The sequence below is a fragment of the Pipra filicauda genome, unplaced genomic scaffold (assembly GCF_003945595.2).
Source record: "Pipra filicauda isolate LSUMZ 115617 unplaced genomic scaffold, ASM394559v2 scaffold486_size446389_pilon, whole genome shotgun sequence".
Lineage (NCBI taxonomy): Eukaryota > Metazoa > Chordata > Aves > Passeriformes > Pipridae > Pipra > Pipra filicauda.
In genome coordinates this window covers 207,552-235,140 of record NW_024104627.1, presented here as the reverse complement: position 1 = coordinate 235,140, position 27,589 = coordinate 207,552, and the positions used below count along the sequence as shown (strand labels likewise).

Here is a 27,589-nt window from a genome sequence, read left to right as displayed (position 1 = left end):
GACGCTGGACCCACAGCATAGATTTACTGTGAACATGTCATCACAACACAGCATAGAGATCTTTGGGCACAGCTTCACAAAAACACATATTCTAGCTACAGACAGACACGCAGACTTGTCCATAAATATAGGAGGAGTAGGAAGCACAGCCCTGGCCGGCACTCGGGATGCGGCAGGGACACCCGTATCAATCTTGCCTTCAGGCTTGTGCTCACAAGGCATTTACATAAATATGTATTAAATACTTCTCATTTTATATATAATAAAGATTTCTCCTTATTGGTTTCTAATAGTCCTGAATTGTTCAAAGAGCAGTTTCTTTTAATTTCTGTCACCAAGACTTCAGAGCTGTACCCTGCCTGACCCTTGGGGACGAGAAAAAAAACCCGTGTGCATCCTCCTTGCATACCTCTCTCAGACTGGATCCCCACGCTCCTGCCTGCCCCAGCCCAGCAGGAAAACATCCAAGGCCACGCCAAAGAGATGTTTGCTTGGGAGTGGCAGTCTTGAACTCGATGCCCTCACTACCCTCCTTCCCACATTCAGAACGCTTTTTGCTTCTCCTAGTCTTCCTGCCTTTGACCCTCTGGACCTGGTTTTGGTGGCCAGCAGTGGGAATTGAGAGAGGAGGAAAGAAGAAACAGAGAGGAGGTTGGTGGTTGTGACAGATCCAATTAATTTGGGCCCAGAATGCCTTTTTCTGAAAGCTATGGGCCAAAAAGTCTCAAGGGAGTATCTGGTCCCTTGGACTTACCACCCCAAAAGCCTTGGCTGTACCAGTCCTCTAATGCTGCTGTCCCAGCGAGCACACAGACCTTGGGACACCAGTGCAGTGCCATGTCCCCACTCCATAGAGGTGCCATGCCAATACCAAGACTGCATTTGCTGTTCATTTAACGAGGCAAACATTCTTGCTGAATGGCAAAGAGCTGGCTTGTGGAGGAGCAAAGCAGATCCTTCCACACTCCAGAGTCCTGTGGCCTTGGGACATGGCTTCTTCTGTGCTATGGACCGCCAGCTGCATGAGGTGCTGTGCAGGAAACTGGGTTACCTCCAGGTTAGAAGTGCTTGCAGTGTGCTGTCTAGCGAGCCACTAATTCTGCTGGTCCTCCTGACACAGCAGCCGCAGTTCCTCCATGCTTTTCTCAGGAGGCAGTGCCTGCACCTGGCACAGGTGACCAGAGAGAAGCTGGTCTGACAGAGCACTGTCTCCCAGCAGCTCCTTGCCCATATGCTCTGCATCCAACACCTCTCCCAGTAGCTCCTCTTCACAGGGTACCAGGATCTCTTTGGACAGCCCAGACTGATCCAGGTCAGTCATTCCTCCAACACACCCCTCACCTGGCTTCACTCGCTCCCCAGCCAGCCTCAGGTCAGATCCTGCACCACACTTTGGGTTTCCCGTGTTACTTGGATCTAACATTTCCCCAGATGATTCTTCATCCAGCTCCCCCATGTTCTTCTCCTCTGGGTTAGTGTCCTCCTCTGCCAACTCCTTCTTGCACAGCCTGCCTGGCTCTGGGCCTTTATTCCAGGTCAGGGTCTCTGAAACTCTTGGCTCTGCTGCTGACAGCCCAAACCTCCCCCCCTCCGTGTCAAGCCCTCTGCCTGGAGGCTGACTCTCTTCCTGCTCAGGGGACTGTCTACTCAGTTGCTCCTCACTTTTTGGGGGGCTGATGGAAAGTTTCTCAGTGAAGCTGAAATGAGCACAGTTGTCCACAGAAGTTGGAGAGGACGGGCCTGCACTGGAGACAGTACTGGAGGGGCCACTGCTGTCTGCAAAGAGGAAGAAAAATCTTAAACATGTAGCTGGTACTTTCCCACCCAAACTGTCACAGTCCCGCAGTTCTACAACCAACACGTGACGGCTGTCTACATGCCAGGCAACCTGGCAGGGGCTTGCAACTGGTCTTGGGGTGTTTCTGGCAGCTTAGCTGATGAAAACTCAATCACACACAGGTCAGTTCCGTCCTGTAATCCAGTGGCATACAACCAAGAGTGGATTCTGTTGTCACAGAGCAAAATGTGAAGTGTGATGGCTTTGAAAACAAAACCATTTTCTTTCATTCTCTCCCTATTATGGACTACTATTATGGATCAGTCTCAGCTTCACCTTGCTCCTCCTGGTTCCTGACACACAATTCCTGAATGCTGAGCAAGAGTCAACGCTGGAGAAAGAAACACTGATTCTCTACTAATCCTTATCCTTGCCTTATATTGCACAATGAGCAAAACTAGAGAACAGATCTAAATTATATCTAATCCAATAAAGGAGGAGGATTAAACAACTGTTTTCAGCCAGATCAGTTCCCTAACCTTCACGAACTTCCCTCCCTCCCCACCACATTCACCCCAATCAAGAAGGTAGCACACTCACACCAAGGGGGCTTATCTGAACGCTGGCGCAACGGCAAAGAGGATGATGACAGGATTCGCTGGGACATAAAGGGGTCTCCTGGTATCTGGCTACCAATCATTGAATCAAATAAAGCTTTAAGAAAAAGAATACACAATCAGTAATATTCAGACAGACATAAAGGAACAGTTCATAGCCCAGCATCCATGATCAGGTACTCCGGGAAGAGCTCAAGACTAGCCAAATCAGAGCCATGCCTGCCCGTCAGCTCCTGGGAATATTTCCCAAGCTGGAGTTTGTATCCACATCACTGTAGTCACCAGCTACAGACAGACCTGACTGATTACTTTTCTCCCAAGTAAGTGGCCTAAGATGGCTCTGAGCTGGGTCCCATGGCTCACCCCTGGGCTAGAGCACTCTGGAACAGGTTCCAGAGACTGCACTTATCTCCAGTCCTATCAGGCTGATCTGTCCCCAGAATGTAAAAGACCAGGAGTGCTCCTTGCCTCTCCAGAGACAAGTCCACCTGACCAGTACCTGCAGTGGACTGGACATGCGATTCGCTGCAACTCCTGCACACAGCTGTCAGGAACTCGTTGACCTGTCGCAAAGAGAGGGAGTTGTGCAGGGTCTCCAGGGGATAAATGGTGGGAACCATGGAACAGCCTTCAAAACCTAGAAAGAGATCCAATCGGAAAATGAGTAGAGCAAACAGCAAGGTAAATCCATGCAGGAGCACTCATGGCTGAAGGAGCTGGGCACTCTGGGTATCAAACAACAGGCACACTCAGGCCTCAGGTCTCCTCTTCTAGGCCAAGAAAATCACCATGAGGCAATCCCATGCAATAACAGACCTGAAAGCAAGCGCCTGGGCACACAGGGAGGGGAGAGGAGGAAATGTGTCTGGCGGCTGCCGCGTTTGCTGCGGCACCTGTGACCCTTCTGCTGTAACACATGGCCGTGATGGAGAGCTTGGCACAGTGCCCACAGAGAGCCAGGCACAGTGCCCACACTTACAGAAGCCAAACAGAAACCGAGTGATGCTGACAAAATTTCCATTAAAGGGGTCCCACTGCTGGTGACCCCCTGCCTGGCGCAGCCCCCCCTCCCCACTGCAGGAAGTGTTTGCTGCGGCACCTCCCTCTCACAGCAGCCCCCTGTGCACCCCTGACAGGCTGTGTCCCAAGGAGGGGATGGGCAATGAATTATTTGTCCCCTTAAGCAGACTTTGCTGCCAGCAAACCCAGAACAAGCAGAAATAGGCACCTCGGCGTGTAACAAACACTTGCTCAGAGCTAAGCTGCAACACAACCATTCACAATAAATCCTTTGCTGCTCAAGTCAGCAGAGTGTTACAGCAAAGTATCTTCCTCTTCATCCCAGCTTCCTGGAAATGCCTTGTGGAACCAAACCAACCTGAACTGTCAGAGGAGCAAGGAAAAAACATATACCAACACGTGTATGGAATGAGGCCTCCTCCTGCTCTGCACCTCTCGAGCTTAAAGGCCTCTCAACTCCTCAAGCTTGGGCTTCCCATTCTGTGACTCCACAGTTCCCTCCAAGGAGCTCAAAAAGACCCTGGGAAGGAATTGCGTTTGTTTCTACAAAGAAGGCAAAATATTTTTAAATGCAAAAAGTTAGAGTTTTTGATGCAATCTGTGTCACAATTGCTGTCCAGCACACTGACAGGCTAGAACTGACCCCTGCAGCTTGGCTGCCCCTCAGGAGAAGTCCTGGAGCACCTGTTTGCAAAGTGCAGTCAGTTCCAGCTACCTCCAGAACAGACTGTTCAATCCCCTCACCTAACCCAGTCCTGCAAGAGGCAAGGAGCATGAGCCAGTGGAGATGTTCACTGACATAGCAACTGGTGGAGATAAAAACCCCTCCAGAGTCCACAAGGTTACCTATGCCTAACAACATAATTCAAGAGAGGCAGGATAACAAATCCTTGGTTAGGATGAGGAAATGTAAGACACAAGAAAAAGATCACATTCTTCTGTTTGTTGATGAGAAGTCTTGAGAGTGGAAGTACTGAGTAAGGAAGAATGTATGTTCATTATTTTCTCATAGGCCTCCTGGGAGACAGAGCTAAAGAAAAAGGGTGAGGGCAAAACTTAAACGGTCATGGGAGATGGTTGTGGAGGAGTCCCGTATGAGGCTACTCTCATTTCACAACAGAATCTGGTTTGAGAGGAGCCAAGTTGGCTCAGGTGTTGGGGTCTCAAAAAAGGGAAGAAGTTTGAATAGAACACAGGGCAAAGCAACGTTGTTACAAGACACACTGCAGACACCCATGGGGCTCTGAGTGCTTGGGCGCCCCTTTAATAAGATGAGGAAATCAAAGGTCCAGAGTTAGAGGAAACATTAGACACTGACACACAGCTGATGTGAAATGATACACCTGTACCCCCAAAGTGCCAGGTGCCTCTTGCACAGCTCTGCTCAGCGCTGTGGCACTGAACCACTCTCGAGCAAGCAGAGAAAACAGCCAAAGTTTCCCTTTCCAAGATGGACGACTACTGTGTTCAAAGAGCCCCTCTCCTTAGAGTATGGCAGCCCACTTCCCTGCTGACCTCCTTGGACCTGCTGAGCTGCTGGGGAGAGGCCACCAGTGGTTTCATGCCACCACAGCACAGCAAAGGCAGCAGCCACTGCTACAGACTGCAATCCTTATGTGTCCCCAGGGAAGCCTCTGACCACTGCTGCACCACACACACATAGCAAAGAATCAACACCTTTGGGAATGGGCAACAAAAATAAAATGTGAGAGTAAGCCACAGGAACTGTCCCAGACTGACACTGTGCTGTCTGCGTGGCTACTGCAGATGCTCCCCCAAACTCTTCTCCTGGGGCCTGCAGGGCAGCTGTCTGCAATGCGGACAATGGCACGAGAAATTGGACGGAATTCCACCCATTTTGTACCAACGTCCAACAACAGCCCACAGAGGAAGAAGTTTCATTTTTCATTTCATTCAGGTTTGAGTACACCAGCTGTGTTAGGGACACAGAGGGCAATTTGTGTCCTCCGAAGCTGGGCTTGCCCCCCAGGCAGAGGCATGTGCCAGGGGTCTGTAGAGCTGAGTAGCTAAAAATGAACCCCAAAGTCAACAGTCATCTTCTCTGGGCAAGGAGTACAGTACACCATAGTTATGTCTCCCAAAGCTTTGTTCAGTAATAGGAAGAAATCATCTGTTAAAGAAAGCAAGATTTGGTTACAGGAAAAACCTCGGGATACGCAAGGCAGAAAAGTCTGCCAAGTATGTGTTATTTTGGCTGTCCAAGAAGAGTGTGTTTGATGTGGAGGAGCAGCTATGGGGGAATCTCCCCTCTGAATCATAGTGCAGCAGCATCCTGATGCAGCTGCAGTGGGAACAGTACTGACTGAAGAGCTGCTCTGAAGGTGAGAGCAGAGGTACGACCCAGGCAGAGAGTCACAAAGCCTGTTTTGACTCTCCCAGGCACTCTGATGCCAAAGCTGAAGACCCACGCACTTTACAGCTGAGTTAACCATGTTCCAGTCTGAGCTCTTCTCCCCTGTGCTTCATGTCCTCAGCATGTGCACACTCTACTGCACAGGCAGAGAGTTTACTTGGTGTAACCCTGGGTTAGGAAGAATTCCAGATGTTCAAGGAAGGAGTGACCCTCCCCTTAGAATAGGACTTTTAGAGCTGCCTCATACTGACACACACTTCATAAGAGAATTAAGAAGGTGATTTGGGTACAAGGACCCTTTGGCAGAGATCATCTAGCACACTACACCACATAAAGCAAACAGAGACCTGCACCTGTCTCATATCATCCAGCTAAATCAGAGAATCTCAGATTTCTAGGAGACTCCAGCAGGCAGTAGGAACACACAAAATTCTTGCGAACAGCTACCTCTCAGCAGATGACCTCAAATAAGTCATTATTAGACATTATTACAGTTTGATTAGCAGAAGTTGCTGAGTAGTAACTACTCGGGTCTCCAGTTGAGAACTCTACACTGGAGTGAGAGGGTGCCTTTCCCTTTCTGCTGGAGACCTTCGAAGCAACAAGGCAGACCAAAGGCACGTGGCACATCCCCAAAAGGTCTGTACTCCAAAGCTCTGCATGCCAGCTCTTGTGCAATGAAGAAGAACTTGTCCAGTCTCAGCACAGATGACAGCACTCAGGCTCCTCTCTGACACGCATGGTCAGTCCAGCTCTATTTTGCTGGGAAAACTCCAACATGCCACATGTATGTTGGTATATGTTTATATATGCACACATGGTATGTACACGAACAAGGATTTTTGCCAGCCAGCATAAATTTAAGCCATCAGTCGGCCTGAAGGTCTATCCTAGCTCAGCATCCCTCTGTCCACAATGCCAGAAGTGGCTCGAATGTGGCTAGACAGCACAGATGACTCTTCCTCAAGCAGTGTCCCAAACACTAGTGACCCATAGCTCAGAACTGCTCTGGACATGATGTGTCTCTTCCATATTCTCCAGCCTCCCCTTGAACTCTGTTAAGCTCCCAGTGCCCCCAGATACCATGGTAAGGACTGCGTAACAAAACACTTCTGGTCGAAGTGCCTCAACTCACTTCATTAGAAACCTCCTTGCTCCTGGAACTCCATGAATCTGTGGATCCCCACCACTCCCCTCAGGCCACTATGACCACTATTACAAACATCCTTCCCAGATTGCAAATTTCTACCTTTTTCACATTGTTCCAAGTGGTGATGGTCAGATCAGAGCCCCCTATTTTATAGAGGAGTTTGGGGCTGTTTCTCCTTGTCATTTAAATTTATTTACACTGGACATCACCTGCTCATCATCCCAGGGCCACTCTGTTTCTCCATAGCTGACCTTTGGTTTCAGTACCAGGGTAATTCCTTACCAATAGGAACTTACTTCACACTATTCTTTTTCCTAGCTATGACTACACAGGTTCCCAGACATTACTTCAGGGCTCCACGGCTGATCTTTCCAACTACAGATGCCAACTGCATACTTTTGACTCATTGATTCTATCTAATTCATGTTTTCTTTGCATGGATGGAAGCACAGTGGAAAGCCAAGAAAGAGAGGACAGGAGAATGCAGTTTTCACAAGGAGGAAATGTCTGCTCAGAGAAGGGCCTCAGCAGGAATTCCAAACACTCCAATGAACTGTGGGCTTGACGAAACACTGAGAAAACCGCAAGAATGAACTCCCTGATGGCAGAGATTTGATTTCCACCCAGGAGGGCTGCTGTGCTGGGTACGTCAGGAGTATGTAACTGGTTGCATTAGGCCAGACTGCACCAGGCTGCTGAGACCTGCAGCAGGGGAAGCTCAGCCCTGCTCTGGAGCAGTCTGCTGTGATCCAGCATCTCTTCTCCTGAAGCAATTACTGCTCCTCTTTGCCAGGAGACCAAGGATTGCCCTAATTACACATGAAAAGCAACCGCTGTCTCAAAATTGCCTGCTTGACAGAAAGGGTTCTCTCAAGTTAAAACAGTCTGTGTAAGAAAAATTCTAATCTTCCCAGCTCTGTAAAGTCCAGCTGCTTCACTACACAGATGGCTGAACTGTCTGTGCCTCTTCCACCTGTGGGTCTGAATGGAAAAGGGGGTCCATGCATCACACCACACAGCTCAGCAAGCCACGTGCTCTGAGCAGCTTCTATGGTGCAGCTAAACCTCAGCAGTCAATCCCAGCTCACTGCCCCACTCCGGGAGCAGCAATCCTTCCACCTGTGTGGTGGAAGAAGCATCAAGGCCTCCATGCACCAGACTTCCAATCCGTGCCAGAGGTTGAAAAACACCGGAGAAACAGCAGCAAGCTTTGATTTATAACATCTGGATTTAATGCTCAAGTCGTCTATCTTTTCCCATCAGAGACATGACACACTGAGAGGCCCTAAGAGGCAGGACAGATGCCATGCAGTGCAGCCACAGAAGCTCAGTTCTACACTGTCTCAGTTTCTCTAGAAACAACACACCCACAAGCACTCACTGCCCCAGAATTTCCACAGAAAGTTCACTCAGCATGTGGCCAGCTGCAGCATCTACTTAACCTCTTCTTCCCATACTCTCACTACTCACTTTAGTTCCTCTGTTACTAAGGGGGCACCCCGTGGCATCCCACCAAGACCTGCATGGAGCATCCTGCCAGCCAGGTATCCCGTTGGTAGGAGCTTAGCACCTACCCTGAAGGGAACTTAATGGCTTACCCTGGCTAAAGGAAGGAGGCAACAATTGCCAAAGATGGAAAGAGTGGTTACAGCTACACAGGAGTATGGGCTCTGTGTGAAACAGCACTGGCTCCATATGGAAAGGTTCCTGCCTAAGGCTCCAACACTGCTGGTACAACAGCACACACAGCTTGCTGCAGCAGCAGCCTAGAGACCTCGGGATGCAGTGAGGGAAACGCTTTCCTTTTTAGAAGCAAAGCATACTCTGCATTCTCAAGCAGTGGTCCCTGCTCAGCTACAAGAGCATGGGACGGAGGCAGCTGCAGCGTGCAGTACCGTAAAGACACTCCAAGTCATCCTGCCCTGAGATCAGCCAGCTCCTGAAGAGGCGCAGGTGGTAGGAGCACTGCTGCAGGTGATGGGCTAGGGTGGCATCCAGGGAGATGGTCCGGCTCGTGGCACAGTCAGAGGAAAAACGGCGCAGCAACTGGGCAACATGCTGGTGCTCCAACACATCTGGAGGAAAGGGGCCATAGAGAGTGAGAGGAGAGGGGCAGGTGCAGCTGGGGACAGAGAAGCTGTGGAGATGTGGGGATGGATGTGTCAGCACCAGGGCTGCTGGGTGAGAAGGACCCACACCGCATAGTAAGCCCAATCCCTCCCGCAGTGAGCAGGTCAGGAATGCCCTTACAGCTGTGTCCCCCCAGTGACAGCGGGGCAGGCCAGCCTCCCTCCCGGCCCAGCCTTCACCTGGCTGCAGCACAGGGCAGCACCTGAACAGTGAGGCTTCATCTTTGGAAGTGAAAGTCTGACAAGTGAATAAATTTTAGGACACATTCCAAGTCCAATATACTTCAGGTTTGGCTAGATAAGAAGATCAGGCTCAGGCCCACACTTGCCCTCCCGCAGCTGAGATGAGAAATCCAAACTGCCAACAGAGCATTCGAGTCCTGCATTCAAGTGCTGTCAGGCATCTCAGCACATGGGACAGAGAGCAAATGGTCCAGCATCAAATGAGCAGAGGCTGTGCAAGGGACACGAGGGACAGCAAGGTCTGGCTGAGAGCACAGTGCTGAGAGTGTGAAAGAACAGAGGGGTCCACAGAAGCACTGACCTTCCCTCTAGACTCTGAGAACAGCCCTGTGCAAGCTTCTGTGATATCCTTCCATGGCAGACAAGACACCATCATGCAGGCATGTCTTCTCCTCCACATGCACAGCCTCAGGACTCGCATCATATGCCCAAGACTCATGTGACCAGGACATAAACCATCTGGCCTGACGCTGTGCTTGGCCACTGCCGTGGTTCACCCGTCCCATTTCACCACACAGAGGCAGCTCTCCAGAAACAAAATCCAGACTCAGAGCTGGGAACAATTTTTGCATCCTCAGGTAAGTGGTTCATGGGGTTAAACATCCTTCCTGCTCAAAGCAGTGCCAAGCCTAGACCAAATATCCCTGACTTCAAGCTCGTTCTTGCTGGACCTCGTCTTTGTTTTCTTGATTAAGGAGCACTTTTCAATTGGAAATATTCGTTGGGTTTTTGAGAGAAACCTGATGCCCAGTTTCACACTATTGTATTTGGAGCATGGGCAACTGTTTTGCAGCGTGGCTTAGGAAAGTCTGGAGCTGGGTGCAAGCTTTGCAGGCAAGATAAAACAACACAGCCTGCTGACATACACTACGTGAGCTCAGATGGTGTCCAGACATACAGACAAACAGAGCAGTTTTTTGGCCACTCTGGGAAAAGCAAAACCAAGCAAACACAGAGAACAGATTCCCTCCAGTTATCTGAAACAGTAGAACCACAGCGAGCTGCCCTTTCCCCTTTCATCCTTCCCAAAACAGTCTTCTGAATTTCATTCATCTTCCAGATCACACTAAACAGGATGTCTTCATATTCGCAACAAGATTGCAGAAGCTGCCTTGATCACGTAGGGCAAAAATACTTCACTTGGTATCGTTCAGTGATCTGCTTTGGTTCCAACTTGTCTCAACAGCAGGAGGCATGAGGGGAGGAGCCATGCTGTGAAACCTTTATAAAAGTATCTGTCCAAGATTTGGAGAACAAACACTAGTTCAAGGCACCTGCTGCACAGAGCTAGCGGTCTGTAACCTCACAGACTCCCACTTTTGAGTGTCAGGTTAGTAGCAACATGGAGCAGAGATAGTGAGTCAGCAGAAGCACTGGCAGACGTCCTCCACCAAGCCTTTCCAGAGCCATGGGCAGGATGGGGTGAAGAAGGTGACAGCACGATGCTGATCCCCTCCCACCTCAGGAAGGCCCGAGCCAGCACTGTCCACCAACAGCAGACAAAAGCTCTGGAGAGAAACCATTCCTAGGATGAGGTCTGCAGGCAAGGTGAGCCTACCTGTATCAACATCACCGTGCTTGGAGGAACCACACAACCAGCCTAACAGACAGGTTTGCAAACAGGAGGCCATGAGGCTACCAGTACTCCTGACATGGAACACCACGCACAGAGGGAATGCTGCTGGCACCTCCTTCTCTCCCACCCTACAGTGGGCTCTTCCAGGTGACATACAGCTGGGCTAAGGCTATCCTTGTTTTCATCCTGTAAATCTGCAGTGTGGAAATGGAGGACCAAAGCTGCTGAAGCTCTGGCATATGAAGTGGACATCACACTCCAATCCAGCGATAGTCTCCCCCCAACCCCCACCCCCCTGAAAGGGAGAATGACAGAAGGCCTTAATGTCAGCAGTGGAGTTAAAAGCTGCTTTAGCAGTCCACTCACAGAGCCGCAGTTTCTGCTTTTTCACCTAGGACACAAACACCTCAGGGGAGAGCAGAGGCACCACTGAGCAGTAACGGGATGAGTGAACACAGTAGTCACAATGAGACAATGGGGGAAGGTGAAGCATGTTTGGACACCAGATACACAGACAAAAAAACCACAAGAAGGCTGAGAGCAGAACATGTGCAGAGAGAACTGAACGTGAGCGTGGGGTTAGAAGTGTGAAGGAATGTCAAGTCAAGGAAGCAAACGTACCATTAGTCGGATGCTTTGCAAACGACACAGAAAATCGTTTTACGGCTGGCATAGACAAGAGCTCTGAGGAAATAAAAACAGATCATCTCAGTTAACAGCCTGCTTTGAAAGATCCCCCTACCCTCATATGCTTGCAACTCTCCTTTCAGGTTCACCTTCCTGACCTCCACAACAGCTGCTCCCGCTGGCGCTGCGGTAGCACCTAAGACACTCCACCTGCGGGTCTGACTGAACTGCTCAGCCTCGTCGCACTCTGCATCTCCCCATGCCCAGGGTCTCCCCTGACAATGCACAGCCACACTCCCAGTGACAGACAGCACCTCACACCTTCCCACCACACCAGGCTCAGTCCAGTGCAGGATGCAGCCAGGCCATACTTGCAGCCACCAGAGCACGCGACCAAGCAAGCAGCAGCACCACAGGAGGATCGTTCTCAGGATTTACCTCTGCCCAAGGAAAACGAACATCATTCTGCAGAGGGACTGAAGAGTTCTGGCACAGGAACAGCTCAAAACATCCTCCTAATGCAAGTTACACAGAGCTATTTATGAATTTAAAGGTAAATCACCTGACTAGGGAAGAAACAGAAGATCCATGAAGACATGCCTCTACAGTTCTTTGCTCAGAGCATTTCAGTACAGGAGAGGCTTTGGGATACACCTGTCAGAGTGGTCCTAGGGCTTCTCCTGGCCACGTCCCAGGACAGGCCAAGCTCTCCCATACAAATCACACATCAGAAAGACAGTGCAAGGACAGATACTGTGCATCTAATGGGGTGCAAACAATGGGCTTTAAAGGACATGGATTAGGCTCCATAAGGACACTAAAAAAAAAAAGGGCTGGAAACTTAATTTTTTTCCCACTCTGGAAATTCCTTAGCTATCATGGAAAAGAATGACCTGGATCAGACCATCTGTATCTGGGATTCAATGTGAGACCCCAGCCAATCATACCTTTTGCTGCTATTTATGAACTTTTAGGAAATATTAGAAAATCCTTTTATTTCTCCTTCATGTTTCATGCATCCATTCTCTCTAGTCCATAAGGTCTGTATGCCTATCCCCCTCACCAGTGTACCAATTCATGCTCCACAACCCCACTGTGCTCCTCTAGCTACATCCACTGGCTTGGCCAAATAATGTATCTATACCAACTCTAATGCTGCAATCTCATCCACCAGCATAACAGCCCTAAAAACTCTTTTTCTTTCTTTAAACTCAACAAACAGCATAACAATCTTCCCTACACATGCAATCCCTTAGAGGTGTCCAAGCCCTGGAGCTGCAGTCAGCTGCTGACCATGTCCATCCCACCCCAACACCTCCCCTTGCCTTCAGGGCACATCAAATGAAATGGCACTGGCCCAGTTTACTGGGTCCCTGTCCTCAAGCAAGACAACCTCAAATTACAACCATCCACGCACCTTCCCTCAGCTTGAGATTGGGACAACTTTCTGCTGAAGTGCTCCTTAGCCCTCTTCCAGCTCCAAGCAAAAGAGACTTCAGAAATAAGGGCCCTTGAAACTTCCCTGGAACATGGTAAGTTCACATTGGTGAAGTGCTATTAGCCACACTCTGCACCTTGAAGCATCACAGCCATGAAAAACTATCAGAGTTCATGCAAAGATGTGCTGCAGAATCTGAAAGCTTTTCAACATTATCAGCCCAATGAGTGTGGAAAAGGTGCTGAAACAAATGTCCTCCAAGCATCTGCTGTAGCTGCTCTGTCACTGACTGCATCCAGCTCTAGTGATGTTCGGCTTAAATTCCATTGTTCAGCATTTCACTGGTGCTCATTTAAGCAGGAACATGCAAATCAAGGGCTCATTTCACATTCCAGACTACCTTATCCAGCAGCTAAATGCCCTTCTGCCTCCTACTTGCTTTTCCAAGCTCCCAACTCCTTCCCCTCAGTTGCCCTTATTGCAGCAAGGCACTGGCAGCACAGGGTGCCAGGGCATGCCAAGGAACATGAAAACAGAGGTGTAACATCAAGTCAATAATTCTGGACTGTGTTAGTCACATGGTAGTTAACTAAGTCTGTCTTTTAGGTACTTGAGGGTACAGCTACATCTCAGCACACAGTGACCTTGTCACTGAATTTAGGCTAATGCAGGAGGACTACACTCGCCCATGAATGCCCATAGCCAGCTGCAGGAACATTCTGCTACACAGCCTACAGACACAGGCAGCCCAGCACTAGGACTGAGCAGGTCTGTTCTGCGCCCAGCTGGGCAAAGAGCAGTCTCTGATGCTTTTCCCTGAGAATCAGTGCTGCCTTGGACTCCCACTCCTTGCAGAGTTAGGGAAGTACAGCAGCCAGGTCCCTTGCTGGCCTTTCCAGCAGCTCCCCTATGACTCACACCCCGGTCTTGTGCTAAACACCATGAGCTTATTCTGTGACCTGTGAGTAGCCAGCACTTGATGCCTGGGGCAGCTCAGACTGCTACAGTGATGCTGAGATTGCTCTCACGTCACCCTCCCTGTCACTGTCGCTCACAGCCCACTGTATGCCAGGGAGTGCCCCGAGGAGGTGAGAACCAGCTCAGTTTTTTCTTACACAAGAAAAGCAGCACAGGAAGCCAGTGTACATAATGGCACTCATGGGGTTCCAATAGGGCTGAAAACTAGACATCTTTCCACTCTGATTTGCTAGGCCATTTTCCTTGCCTCAAAACTGGACAAAAATTAAAATGAACCGACCTCCTGTTTTCTCCAAATTACTGCCCTACTCACCTCCCCACCTTGTAATCCACCAATGTTAGTGTCTGTTATGATCCTAACTAGAAAGGCACTCACATTCTGTATTGATTAAAACACCAAAAGGAAAAAGATGAGATATCCAAGACAGATGATTTTACATCCATTTCAGATCAGTGGTACAACATTAGGTGGATTTCCAACCTGGTCACAGCATGCTGTGCAGACCCTGTCCACGGAGCTCCTCAACTCAGTGTCCCAACAAACGGTATGTGAATCAGTAATTAGAGTCTGAGTGCCTTTCCTATCGGGACCACAATGGACACCTGTACTTGTGCATTACACCCTCCAACTGCTCCAGGACAGCTCAGTCTCTCCCTGTCCCCCAATTTCCTTGCAGGTAACAACCTTCTGCTGCTCTCTGTGCGTGGCACCAGTGCTGGGCAGGACAGGGCATAGCTGCAGCACCTGCACCCATGAGCATCGGGCAACGCTCAGACCCAATGGCCCAAGTGCCTTCACCAGATTGTCTTTCTGACCTTTCTGGCAGTTTCAGCACAACTGCACAGAAACCAGACTTTCCAGTCTTTCTGCAGTATTTCATACAAGCAGCCCACTTACCTCAAGCCTTTCAGCTATACTGCCCTTGCTTCCTGACAGCTACCTCACACTCCACTGCATGCCCAGCCTCATTCTAGTGAGGTTAGTCCATCTCATCCATGCCCAAGCATATTATTCTGCCTTTGGGACAGCTCCATCTTCTGTAGGGCAAAGAGCTTCACTTAGCATCAGCAAGGTCACCAAGGTAAGCAAGCTGATGTGATCTGCTGGATTTCCATACCAGATCAAACCTACTCAAGATCTGGACCAATAAATCCCCACTCACAACAGCGAGTAGTATTAAAATGTCAGACCAAAGTCAGACCTCAGCAATAACACACATCAGCCTAAAACTCCTCTCACAATGTCAGCCCCTGTCTGTCCTAGCAAGCATCACAGTTTCTTGGGATATGGTAAATTCATTACTGTAGATGCAGTGAATATACACATTCAGCTGTCACTGTTTTCAGCAGTCCAAGTCTGTGCCGCAGGAGCACCCTGAGATACCAATGTCCACAAAGTACCACCCTGCTGCCAGGGAACACACATACCGTCTTTGTACGTCAGGCTGCTGGCAAACTTTTTGCCATGGCTGCGTGCGTAGTCCTGGAGGTTGGGGGCACTGGAGGAGCCTCCCAGCACATTGGTGCTAAACAGCCCGGTGCACTGTGATCCTGGAAAGGCAGGGAAGGTGTTAGTATAACATATCCACTGCATGCAACTACAGAAAAGCAGGGTTAGTCCAAAGATGAAGAATGAACTGGTCACTTTACAAGCAATCTCAGGAAAAAACATGATGCCGGGAAGCACAGGGCGGCAAAGTTCTCCAAAGTTCTAAATTCTGTAGTGCCAAATTCACAGCAGGTAGCCCAAAGCTCAGCACCAGGAAAGTTCCTAACTCCATCCAGGAGTTTAATTCTGTTTGGCTTTCTTGCCCTGACCTAGGAGAAACACCTTTACTCCCTCCAGTCAGCAAAGCTGCACACTGATGTCAGAGCAGTCAGGATGCCAAACTGCTGATGTTCCTGTCATAGGGCTTTATTGCTCTGCTCTTCTGCCCTTTCTCTTTGGAAAGCTCCTTTTTCTGTAGGACACCAAGGAGAGGAAAGGACTGTTTGATCTGTGGATCAGCCAGCGTGGATTAATTCCGTGTAAAAAAGCAAGGAAAACACTGTGAATAGAGAGTTTGCTTTCACAAGCTGATACTGCACAGCCGCTCAGTCATGTCTCGCTGCTCCAGCATAGGTCCACCTGGTCCATGAAAAAGCCTTGCAAAGCACCAGATGTGCACACACCATGGAATTTTACCTACTCGGTGTCAAGGAACATGGCGTGCAAAATGGAGAGCAACCTAATCCCGTGGCTTTGGCTTTGCTGAAGCACAGCGCTCTGCAGACTGACTTGACTTTGTGTGATACTGAGGGGACACCAGGCATTTGAAAAAGGATTCTTTCGACTGACTGAGGAAAACAATTGTGAGTGAGACAAAACCCTATTATGGGCCAGATACAGCCACTGATTGGCTGTAAATTCTTTGCTAAACTGTCTTGCTGCTGCTTTCTCTACCAAGACTACCAGCTGCTAAAACCAACATTACTCCTACATACAAAAAGCTTCCAGAAACAAGCAGGTTGATCTGGTTCCACCTTGTCTGCCAAGGTAAAAAAAACCTGCCACACTGCTTATTAGTATTTATTGGAACAGTGCAACTATTACTACTGTGAAAGAGATCCTGCCTACATTGGAAGCAGTTCTTGATTCTAAAATACTGCATCATATTTTGGTTGGAAGGAGCCTGAAGCTTCTTTCCCAATGCTCCAGCAGGACTAACTCAGATCATCTTGCTAGTGTTTGCCCAGTCAAGTTGTCAATATCCCCAAGAAAGGAGATTTCACATCCTCTTTCAGCCCCTGCTCCAATATCTGGCACATTCATGGTGGGTGAAAAATTGGTTCCTCCTAGCTAACTGGAATTTCTCCTGCTGCAACTTGCATCTGTTGGTTCTCAACCGACCAGCACAGGCTTTGGGGATAGTCTATGTCTGTCCCCTCTACAACCTCCCATTTAGGTGGTGGAACAGCATTAAGGTCTCCACTCCCCACAGGTTCTGATCTGAACAAGCCCTGCTCCCAGCTTCCCCTCCAATGTCGTGTGCTCCAGGCCCATCCACCTCCACTGCCCCTTAGTGGACTCACAACCCTGACACCCACCCCCTCCACAGCCCAGGAAGCCCAGGGCAGGACAGCAGAGCTCCAGGCACAGCCTCTCACAAGAGATGAACGGCAGGAAAGAGCCAAACCCCTCAGCCTGATGGCTGTACTCCAGCTGATGCAGCCAAGCATGCCATCAGCCTTCCCTGGTGTGAGTGTGGGAAAAATTCCTCCTTCAAATTTAGAAAAATGGCAAAAACCTGTGAGACAAAAAAAGCATAATGGAAGGTTTTATTTCAGCGTGCTGGGTGTCCCAAAGCCACTAGGGTCTGGAAGCACATGACTGGTTTGAAAACTGCGCCTTTTGTAGTTTTTTCGGTTACATATTCATTAAATGGAGCTTTTTACCTAAAAAGGTAATTTCTCCGACCAGGGAGGGGGTATTACCCTTCTTTTTGATTGATTGTGATGTACACCCCTGGACCTGGTCCCAGGGGGTCCCCCTGTATACAACAGGCTGCTGCATGGCAGAAAAGATCTTTGTTTAGTTACATCTTTACTGTTTGTATTTTTCCCTATTCCCAGTCACAAAAGTTCCCTGGTGTCAGGTTCAGACAGAACCATTCACCTTACAACTCTGCGCCATACCTATTTTAATTAAAAATTAAAAAAAGAACCCCTCTTTGGTTAATAAAAGCCCCTCCCCCCGTTTGCCTTTCTACTCAGTTCATTTGCTTGTAATAAAACCAGGTTATTTATTTCTCATATGAGGACGTGCTGTTGACTCACATCCACTCACTGCTTTTTGGGGCCCCAGCTCTGTCTCTGCAAAGATCCTTTAGCCAGAGTTCTTTAGAGAAAACACAGAGGTCCTGAGCAGTGAGCTGTTCACACCTAAGCTCAGCCTGAGCTGACCATCTGCTCCCGGGGTGACTGAAAGCATTCTCACAGCACTGAACTGCAGCTGCTCCCACACGGTGACACTGCTGATGGCTTTCACAGCACAGACTAGCACAGACAAAGAACTCTTGCCTGCAGGGTCGTGGATACACAAGCCTTAGAAAATTTCCTCCTTATGTCTTAAATTGATGCTGAGTGTTGACTCAGCATGAACTGGAATCTGTCAAAATGCAAATGAAATTTTGTCATGCAGAAGCCAGGATGATGCTCTTAATTGCTCTTCCACGGCTTAAAAACAAACAACAGCAACAAAACCCACCCAAGTGACTCATTTACTGGAAGATAAAAATGGAACATCGGACTGTTGGGACTTTCTATCTTGAGAAACCTTGTGCCACTAACCATTAGGCTGAGGATACCCCAGTGTTTCTGCTTCCCTGCTGCAGACAGAGGCATTTTGCTAGTGCCCTTAAGCCAGAAGAAAATTTACAAAGATGACTGTATGGACAACAGCAATTATCTACAGTGAACTCCAGGAGACCACACACACATACACACACACACACACACACACATACACAAACACACACACACACACACACACACACACACATCCTAAAGAACATAAAGGCCATTTGGATTTAAATGTACCTGCACTTGCTAGAAATTACTGTATGCGCTGGATCTTTTCTGTGCATTTAATTTTCACATCTTCATTTGATGTTTCAGATGTTTAAAAACAGACATCCTCGATTTCCCTCTGGGAGTCTCAGCATACAGCTTCATGCCACTGGCAGTGCTCAAACAGCCTGGAGTGATTTTACCCCATTTTGAAGCCTTCTTGCAAGCAAAGAAAGGCACTGAAACTTCCCCGAGCTTCTCAAGCTAGAGCATACACACTATGGCAAACAATCCACAACAATGCACTTGATGCTGCCCAGAGAAAGTGGCACACTCCAAAGCACAGACAAAACAAGCTGCAGCCACCCCTTTTCCAAAGAGAGATTTCAAGGGCATTTTTTAAATGACAGTAGAGGCACCATTCTGGCAGGTATGGCAGCAGGGCTATTGCAGGAGCTCCGTCCTTCTCCCCGTTCCTGCATGCCTACACAGACGAGGTTATACCTGGACAGACACTCCGTTTTCCAGAGATAAGGACAGCCAGGCACTGGCAAGGTCAGGCAACATTCAACAGGAGGTACATTCAACTTCAGAAAACTCAGAAACAGCAGGTAGTGCCTGAATGAGGCCCCTCACAGCACAGCTGCTGAGACAAGTATTAAAGCAAAAGTTCAAGCTCCAGTGAGTTCTGTATTATCTCTCACAGAGAGAACACATTTCAAATCCTAAAGGGAGAAGAAATTAGATTTCTAAAGAAACAAGCAGGAAAGGAATCAGGAAGATTCCGTGAAGAGCTTGACTTGTGCAGGTGAAGAGGCATTGTTCTTCATAACAGGCCTCAGGTTAAGAGAAACTCACAGAAACACAGAAATCTCCAAGGGTCGTGCAAGCTGGTGTGGCACCACAGGTCTCTCCTGCTCAATCCTTCTGTGCCTGCAGCTACAAGGTTCTACAGAGGAGAATGATGGCTGGGCTGAGTATCCAGCTGGAGGTCTGTGTCACAGATCAGGTCTATCAATTCCTGCTTAAGGTTTTCTCTCTGCAGGGCTTCACAGTCAGAAGACTGACCAGCACAGACTTCCCAGCAAGGCAAGTCAGGCAAGAATCTGAAATGAAATCTGCTGGATTCACATTTCAAATTTTGTTGTCAAGAAAAAGTAGTACTGTACAAAGGCGCAGAAGAGCAGTGGTCTTCTCCATTGTCAAAACAGACAGTCCTCTGAAACCTGGAAAAGGCTGTAGTCCAAGGGCTGTAATACCTGCTTTCCAGAGTACAGGCCTTCTGGTGCTCACACATCCAAACAGTAAAAACAGTTTGATGCACTTGGTTGTTCTCCAAGCAGATGCACCTCCTTGACTGTGTGCCACCTCAGAAATTCCCATATTGATCCACACGGACTCACAGAATACCCAGAGGTTTCTTCAAGTCTAAGCAAGGCAGTCTGTCACAGCTCACTGAATCCCACAGTGGGGCTGGGAAAGGCAGAAATAAGTGAAACAACACATTCAAAACCCACCATAGCCAAAGCTACTGTCCCTTTATGAAAATAATATGCATCAGCAATTCCTATTTAGATTTTTCCAGCTTGCTGGGAGCATACCTGTCAGACTCCAGGCATACTTCCTAACCACTCAGAAGAAAATTCTCTTTCCTTGTTAAGAATTAGCTTTCCAAAGAAGTAGCTTGTTCAAAAGTGACAAAGAAATGATCAGCCTTTCAGAAGTTTCTTGGTTGCAGGTTGTCCATATAACAGAGTAAAGAACTGATGAATCAGAACTGCTGCAAGTCTGCAGCCATGCCACAATGCTAAGACGGTTTTAGAGAAAAAGAAAGTGGGCATAACTTGGCCATTATCACCTCCTATCTGCAAGACTCAGGTTGCACAGCCATCTCGGAAGCTCATGACAGCAAAGACAGCTTTTGAGTTTCCAAATAGACCTTGCTTTAGCAAAAATCTTTCAGGAAGAGTTTCAACTATTCAGAAATAGTTCAGGTTAGGATGAGAGGGAATGGAACTATCAAGGATGGGCAGAGTGCCCCAAAATATTCTCTTCCACTGGTTACCACGTGAAGAACGGGTGACCAAGGACTCCAGCTCAATTAGAGGGCTGCCAAACACCTTGCACGTGACACATCTGTTCCATACAATGGATCTTTATGAAGCAAAGGTAGAAGTAGAACAGTCTCACATGAAGAGCAGTTTTGCACATAAACTGCTGTTTTGCAGAACAGAAAGCATGCTAGTTCTAACCTAAAATCATTTCTTCCTACTAAGTTCAGGAATGGTGTAACAAATGAGAGCATCAGAGAAGCAGAAGGCCAGCCTGCAGGCAGGCAGTTTGCCCTGTTTCTCCCATACTATAAGGAACGAAAAGTGCATCTTCTGTTGCTATCAGGTGAAGGAGAAGATCGTACACAAAAAGAAATACACTAAGACAGTCTCTACAATGGTCTCAACAGTAACACTGAGAGAAGACATAAAACACACAGAGACATACAAGGAACTCAAGCCAGACGTGTATGTGGAGAGACAGACTGATGCCCATGGAAATACAAAGGTACAGGTGAGCAGGTTGGTTACAGGTGAGGTACAGTACCTAAGCCACTTTGCTTCATCTCAGAAGACTGCCTGGAATATGTGCTGAAGAGGCGATAACCTCCTGATTTGGAAGAAGATTCAGATAGTACCTGCAAAGACAGATAGTGTAATCAGTGTTGTGCTCCAAGTTACCCACTGCTCTCAAAAGCCTTTATACATCAATTGAAGGTAAAGAAAGGTATGTCTCTTCCATAAAAACACCATTTTCAAGAAGCACAAAGGTACTTATATGCTAAAATTGTGACAGTGAATGCTCAATTTTAATTTAAAGTTTGTGTTGGTTTGTGAAACAGTGGAGATTTGAAAAGTACAAAGGGACTCATGTAGTGAGCTCCTTGTCTCCCAAGACTCTTGCTGGAATCACTGGAACATAGACTTCCACTTTAGCAGCAGGAAATCATATCCTGTTCAACTTAGCATGTTAAACATAGCCTGTTACAAAAAGCCTCTGAGCGCTGCACACAAAGGTGACAACACTCAGCACTGGAAGCGAGCTAACAAATATCTTGAACCTTAACGCTGCTTTCACTGGTTCAGAAAACTGATGGCAAAAACACCTGTGAAATCCCTCCAAAAGGAGGGACAATTCCAGAGCACTCTGAAGGTGACAGTCACGTGCTGACTGTGACACTGGCCTTGTGACATGGAACGGTCAGAAGGGGAGAGGTTAGAATGGTAAAATCAATTTTGTTACTCCAGCAGATCAGTGAATGGGACAGTTCTAAACTCTAACAGTTTCAACACTCTGGATGAACCCACCAGTGAGCAGGGACCCCTGATCAGCATGAGATCTCAGATGGGAGAGAAGAACGAGAAACACGGAGCTGCCTTTGTGAGAGGCAAAGGATGGAGCCTAAGGGAAGGCAGAGATGTCACCATAGCTAGGTGATGAGGTTGCATGTAATCTCATAGCTGGCTACACCAGTGCCTCTACAGAGCATGTAATCCAAACAATTCTTGTGTTTCTCAAGCACTTCTTTACTTGCTCTTCCTCATCAGTTCCTCTAGCCTGTGTTTCCCCCATCCTTCCTCAATGGGGAGTTTTAGAGGTCTGCTTTCCACAACATCCTTCTTTACCTTCTGCAGATCCTTCCCCAGCATCAACTCAGACTCTAACATGTCAAAAGGAATGCCAGGAAACCAAAACCAAGCAAAAGGCCTTTGTTAGAACAAGGAAGGATGCCCACAGCATAGTTACCTCCATGGACCCCGTCTTCCGGTTCCTGATGAGCGGCGACCTTCGCTGGATGCTGACTGGCTCAGAGGGCTGTGGGGACTTCTGCTGAGCACGGTCTGGCTCATCGCTGCCCTTTTTGGAGAGGTCCTCCAGGCTGCCTTGGTCAGCCTTCTTGTCCTCGTTCTGCCATAAGGAGACACTGATGCCTACAGGCACGCGGCCTTTGCCACAGCTGCCCTGCACCAGCTCCAGCTTCAGATCCCGCTGAGCTCTGGAGGACACCCGTGGCCCCACCAGCCCCTGACGAACCAGGACGGGGCAGGGACATGACCCACCAGCTGCCAGCTGGGTCATGGGGAGAGCAGCCAGCGAAGAACTCGCTGCAGTAGGGCCAGGCAGAGCAGAACAGCATGAAAGGGTCCCCTGGGGCCAGTGGCCCCTGCCCAGGTGTCTGCTCACCTCTGCCGAGGCCGGCCGAAAGCCAAATCCTGTGGGCACATTCCTGTCCTCCTCGCAGCCTTTGACACCAGGGCTGAAATGCAGCTCCACATGGAAACGCTCCTCTGAAGTGGGGTCCTGTGAACACACGGCACAGGGAACAGGTAAATAACCAAACCCGGTTTATCCTACCATCAGCACAGGCCAAGGTCCCACCCTGCCATGCCGGCCAGCACATTTCCCAGGCACATCTTTTGGAGGGAAAGCAGAAGCAACAAGAAACCACAAACAGAATGGCTTCAAGTTTGTCTCATCCAAAAGGACAGCCCTGATCAGCCCACAGTTGAGGCATTCAGACTGTTGTCATTTTGGAACAACAGCCACAGAGGAGTAAAACAGAATTGGGCTCTATGTGTATATATATACGCACTCCTAAACCCCAGCCCCTTACGACCCACTCCTGCTGCAAACCTGGAACATGGCAGGACAGGGGGAGACTGGGTCTCTCCTGGACCTTCAGTCAGGCTGTTCCAAGATTTAAATAACTGTCTCTAATATTAATTTTTCATTAAGCTTTTTTTAAGGAAGCCAGAGCTTTTACAGTATCTGGCACTAATGATGTAAAACCAAAAGTTTCACCATTTTGACTGACTGCCAGATCCACACCACTCCTGAGAGCTTGTCAGACTTTTTTTTTGACAAGCAGAACTTCCACCATTAGAAGCCCACACTAGCTCTGTGAATACAAGGCTCTAACTTTATAGGATGTGGGGAAGGGGCTTCTCCCCTCACCACTACAACCTCCTGCAGCATAGACCTGAGTCACAAGGTCTGGGGATCAGGATGTGCAGTTTGGTGCCATACCTACTTACAGTCACCATCATCAGCTCCCACATTCCAGATGTTTATTAAATGATTCTCTTTATTTCCTGAAGATACCGGTATACACTTCCCTAACTATACCAGCACACTTTTAAAATAAAAAAAAGTTTATGAATGTGGAATTTCTGGGTATTTTCTAGAAATATTTCAAAAACACAGCCAAATATCACTTGCTTTTACTTATTTTTTCCTACTGTTCATTTGCAATTAATATTGAGAAGCAGCAAATAATTTTGCACTAGGAAATGCTTTAAACTAGTTGGTATTGATTACATAAGTTTGGTGTTACTGCTCAGGGTGACATTCTGCTTACATGTAACAATCCTAAACCTGGGTCACTGCCTCCCGCTTAAAACCAAAAACTAGCAGTTGTGTTAATGATCCATCTGTCTTTGTTCACAAGTGTAGAGAGTTCAGGTTACAGACTTCCAGCTGAACTCATCTCTGGGGACTGTGCCTGGCGTCACGGCAGGAAGCATTTTATCCTACAGCTCTATCCCTCACCTTGTTGTTGTCCTCGTAGAGCATGATAACAATCTGGGTCATGTAGTTCAGCTCTGAGATAGCACTCAAATAGTCCATGGCTCTCTTCCACTGCTGGTCTTTGTTTTCCTGATATATACACATAAACAGTCGCATGGGGTAAGCAACAGCAGACACCTTGCAGCATTCAGTGAAATGGGACGGAGAGAGTTCCTCTCTCCACAAGGTAACAACATTGTCAAGACAAAACCACCTTGTTCAACTTGCATGAAGAGATGACCTTGCAATGAGGTGGGGTGCTTGCAGTGAGGAGCAGCTGCCCACACCACCCATGTGCAGATCTGAGCTGCAAGCCCCTGTGCCTTGCTGACTCAGAGACAAGCAGAGCCCACAGCGGTTTCCAAACACAGCCGTTCTCAAACAACAGAATGGACCACAGGGGATGACCTTGTGCTAAATAAGGGACAAAGTGAAATGCTTTTACCTGATGCTGAATGAAAAATCTAGAGACATACTTGGGCTCTGCACGGCAGGGAAGCCCACCCCTCACTGCCTCCCCACACTGCCAGAGAACAGTCACAACTGAAGTGCCACGCATGATGCTGCAGAGCATCTCACCACCTTAATGGACATGAACTGAACCCCTGTGGTAAAACAAACCCAGATGCAGCTCAATATCCCTGCACTGGCAACACGGCATCCTCATACACCTGAGTCAGAGAATAAAGGAGCATCTTATTCAGTGAGCGATTCAGAGGTATTTGTCTGATCACTGTCTACAGATATGCTGAGCTGCCATAGACATCAGAAATCATGCCTGCTAAGCAAGCCCAAACTCATAAGGCGTTTCAGCCCATCCTTAAAAATAGGAAGATAAATCAGAGAGCCTCTCGAGGAGACTGGAGCAGAGCTTTTCTCAGGGTCTGCATGCTGATTCCTTCAGGAAGCAGGTTATGAGAGAAAGTGAAGGGTGGGTGAATTAGTCCCCTAAAAATGTGTCATTTGCCTCTCTGATAGAGAGCATGGTCTGTGCATTTGCAACCTCAAGTCACTTCCTCTGTAAGCAAAGTGATTTTATTGATGTAGAATCGAGATAAAGACAATAAATAATAGGGTCAAGCTCTTGAAATAAAGAGTTGAAGGTAGCAGGAAGAGAGAAATTCCCCCATCTCCACTGCCTCATACTGCTATCCTCCTACACAGGTAAGTGGTCTGCTCACCTGAAACCAGCAGGACAGCTCTTGGAGAAAACATGTCTCTGTGCAAGCAAGACAGACACTGAGGAAAAACAATGCTCCTCTGTGCCGGAAAGGCAGGAAGCTGCAGCATGCAAACACGGCAGGGATGGAGCTGGCCAGAGGCCACTGATGCACAGCATTTCTGGGAGAGCTGGCTCAAGGGGCAACCTACAAACATACACTGTCCACCTTGGAAAAGGCTACTGGAAAAAAGCAGGGAGGCTTACTCTGTGAGCATTGCTGGGACACTTACATCCAGGAGCCCCCCATAGCGGAAGACACTGAGCAGGGAGTGCACATGGCTCTCACTAGTGAAGTACAGCCGTGTCCGAACGTGGCGACCTGGTGACAGGACTCCTCTTGAGTACCTAAACCAAAATCAGCCCAGAGTTATTCAGTCTGCCAACGAATTGCCATCTATCACACAGCCACACTTCTGTATACTTAATGGAATGAGATAACCCCACACTGGGAAATGCCAAAGGTAGCAGGACAGAACAAACAGTAGAGGCATGGGGCACAGGAGCAGAAAGTTTCATGGAGTCCTAACTGAGACACACAGTAGGGCAGTGGCTCATCACACTACACTTGCCCCGTGCAGGGAAAGGGATGAGGCACCACCATCCAGCTACAAAGGGTAGAAGCTTCTGTGGCAGTGTGCTCCTGGTTGGCAGTCTCAATGTGCCTTTTCCATTTCTCTTCTAGTTCTAGGAGCACCAACGTGCTTTCCTCTTGGAAGGTCCTGCAGTGTATGCTCAGTACCTCCTTTCACACCTGTACGCTGTTGTGGCATGGGAACCACCCACTGCTCCATAGCCCTCCCCACCAGCAGCAGCATGCAGCACAAGCCTTACAAAGGATGCAGTTTGTTGACAGACTCATCTTCATGGGTTCTCTGTAGGTCCAACTGGATCTTTTTAATGAGAGGAAGACAAAAGCCAATAGCAATCTCCAGTTTCTCCTCCTTATTAATCCCATATTCCTGCAGGAACAAAACAACAGATACCCTGAGCCCTGGTTCTTTGCCACATCCTCATGTGAAAGGCAGCTTGACTTCAACAGTCCTGCTTGCAGCACCACTGACTAAGCAAGGACAGGAAGAGAGATGCAACTTAGCATCTCTTGCCTTTTTTTTCTCCATATATTTCAGAGGGTTCCAAGAACCCCAGTCATGTCTGGACATGACTGTCAGTATTCTCCCAACAGCTGAGAGGTGCAAGTACCGTGAACGAACCTCCAACCTATGACATGCAAACTTACACCCTGACCTGGCATGAACATTAAAGCAACAACTGCTGTTGGCAAAGACAAAACCTGCAGTGCCATGCTGAAAACTGCATCTCACCAGCAACACTGAAAAACTTTAGAAGACCACTTCTGCTCTACAGGGGCGCAAGTGCAGCTGGACCTTGCTGGTAGAAGCTCATCCCATACGAATGAAACTTTGCAAGAAGCAAGTCAACTTTGCAAACTGTGCAAGTCCTAGTTTGACAAGAATAACAAACTTGTCAGAATTTCAACACAGAAATCTCTCTTCACCTTTACGACCTTGCATGTGGAGGATGGGATGTCGCAGCAGTGCACACGCAGCTCAGAGCTGTGCTGTGACACACCACAACGAACATGGAGAAGCTGCTGCGTCAGCTGCTCATTACTCTGACCCTGCCAGAATCCTCAACCATGAGCCCAGCCTTGCCACATTTTAAGTCATAAATGGTTTCGGCCTTATACAAACACTAAGATAGATCTGAGAAACACTCACTGCGATACACTGCCTGGGGGTTAATGTGCAAGAGAACTGAGACAAAACACACAGGGAAAGGGTCAGAAATTGGTGCTACAGGCACTGTCACACAGGCTCTACCTGCGGTATGATCACATCTGCCAGGGCTTTGGAGAGCTTGAAGAGTTCAGCTGTGCCTTCCAGTTTGAGTGCACAGTTGTGCTGTACATCATACTTGATACAGTCATAGATATCAGGGATCTTGCTGATGTCATAGCGCCCGTTCTTCATGCGGAAATCTCGCTCCAGCTTAGTCCAGCGCTGCAGCATCAGTTCCAAAGTCTCACTGTGATACAGCTGCAGGTCTAAACAGCAGAGAACACCAAACCTGAAACAAATTCACATCCGAGAACCACAGAATCTCAGAACAATGACTATTGCTGCAGAGGTTTCAAGCGACAGCTACGACGGACTTCTCCCAGCACAGAAGGGCTCTGATTATTGTGTCACCCACACGAATCCTAGTCTGGAAAAGCCACTGGACCTGTTGCACAAAGTTTTAACCTGCAGC

At 48.3% G+C, this 27,589-nt stretch overlaps 1 protein-coding gene across 8 annotated transcripts in view; it reads right to left on the bottom strand.

Moving 5' to 3' along the window:
- The window catches only part of PPIP5K1 (diphosphoinositol pentakisphosphate kinase 1), a 47,565-nt gene continuing 19,976 nt past the window's right edge, over nucleotides 1-27,589 (bottom strand). For 4 of the 8 annotated variants that reach the window (XM_039386467.1, XM_039386469.1, XM_039386468.1 and 1 more), the window contains 12 exons: nucleotides 27,160-27,383; nucleotides 26,150-26,277; nucleotides 25,549-25,663; nucleotides 24,079-24,186; nucleotides 22,714-22,830; nucleotides 22,276-22,437; nucleotides 21,076-21,166; nucleotides 15,358-15,480; nucleotides 11,508-11,570; nucleotides 2,894-3,031; nucleotides 2,378-2,491; nucleotides 1-1,776 (listed from right to left, as the gene is read on the bottom strand). In XM_039386467.1, coding sequence (XP_039242401.1) covers nucleotides 1,094-1,776; nucleotides 2,378-2,491; nucleotides 2,894-3,031; nucleotides 11,508-11,570; nucleotides 15,358-15,480; nucleotides 21,076-21,166; nucleotides 22,276-22,437; nucleotides 22,714-22,830; nucleotides 24,079-24,186; nucleotides 25,549-25,663; nucleotides 26,150-26,277; nucleotides 27,160-27,383 — 2,066 coding nt within the window. In that variant the 3' untranslated portion in view covers nucleotides 1-1,093. Of the gene's footprint in view, nucleotides 1,777-2,377; nucleotides 2,492-2,893; nucleotides 3,032-8,833; nucleotides 9,014-11,507; nucleotides 11,571-12,930; nucleotides 13,036-15,357; nucleotides 15,481-21,075; nucleotides 21,167-22,275; nucleotides 22,438-22,713; nucleotides 22,831-24,078; nucleotides 24,187-25,548; nucleotides 25,664-26,149; nucleotides 26,278-27,159; nucleotides 27,384-27,589 lie in introns of all 8 variants that reach the window. The other 4 variants (XM_027745402.2, XM_039386473.1, XM_039386472.1 and 1 more) reach the window with 4 other exon arrangements.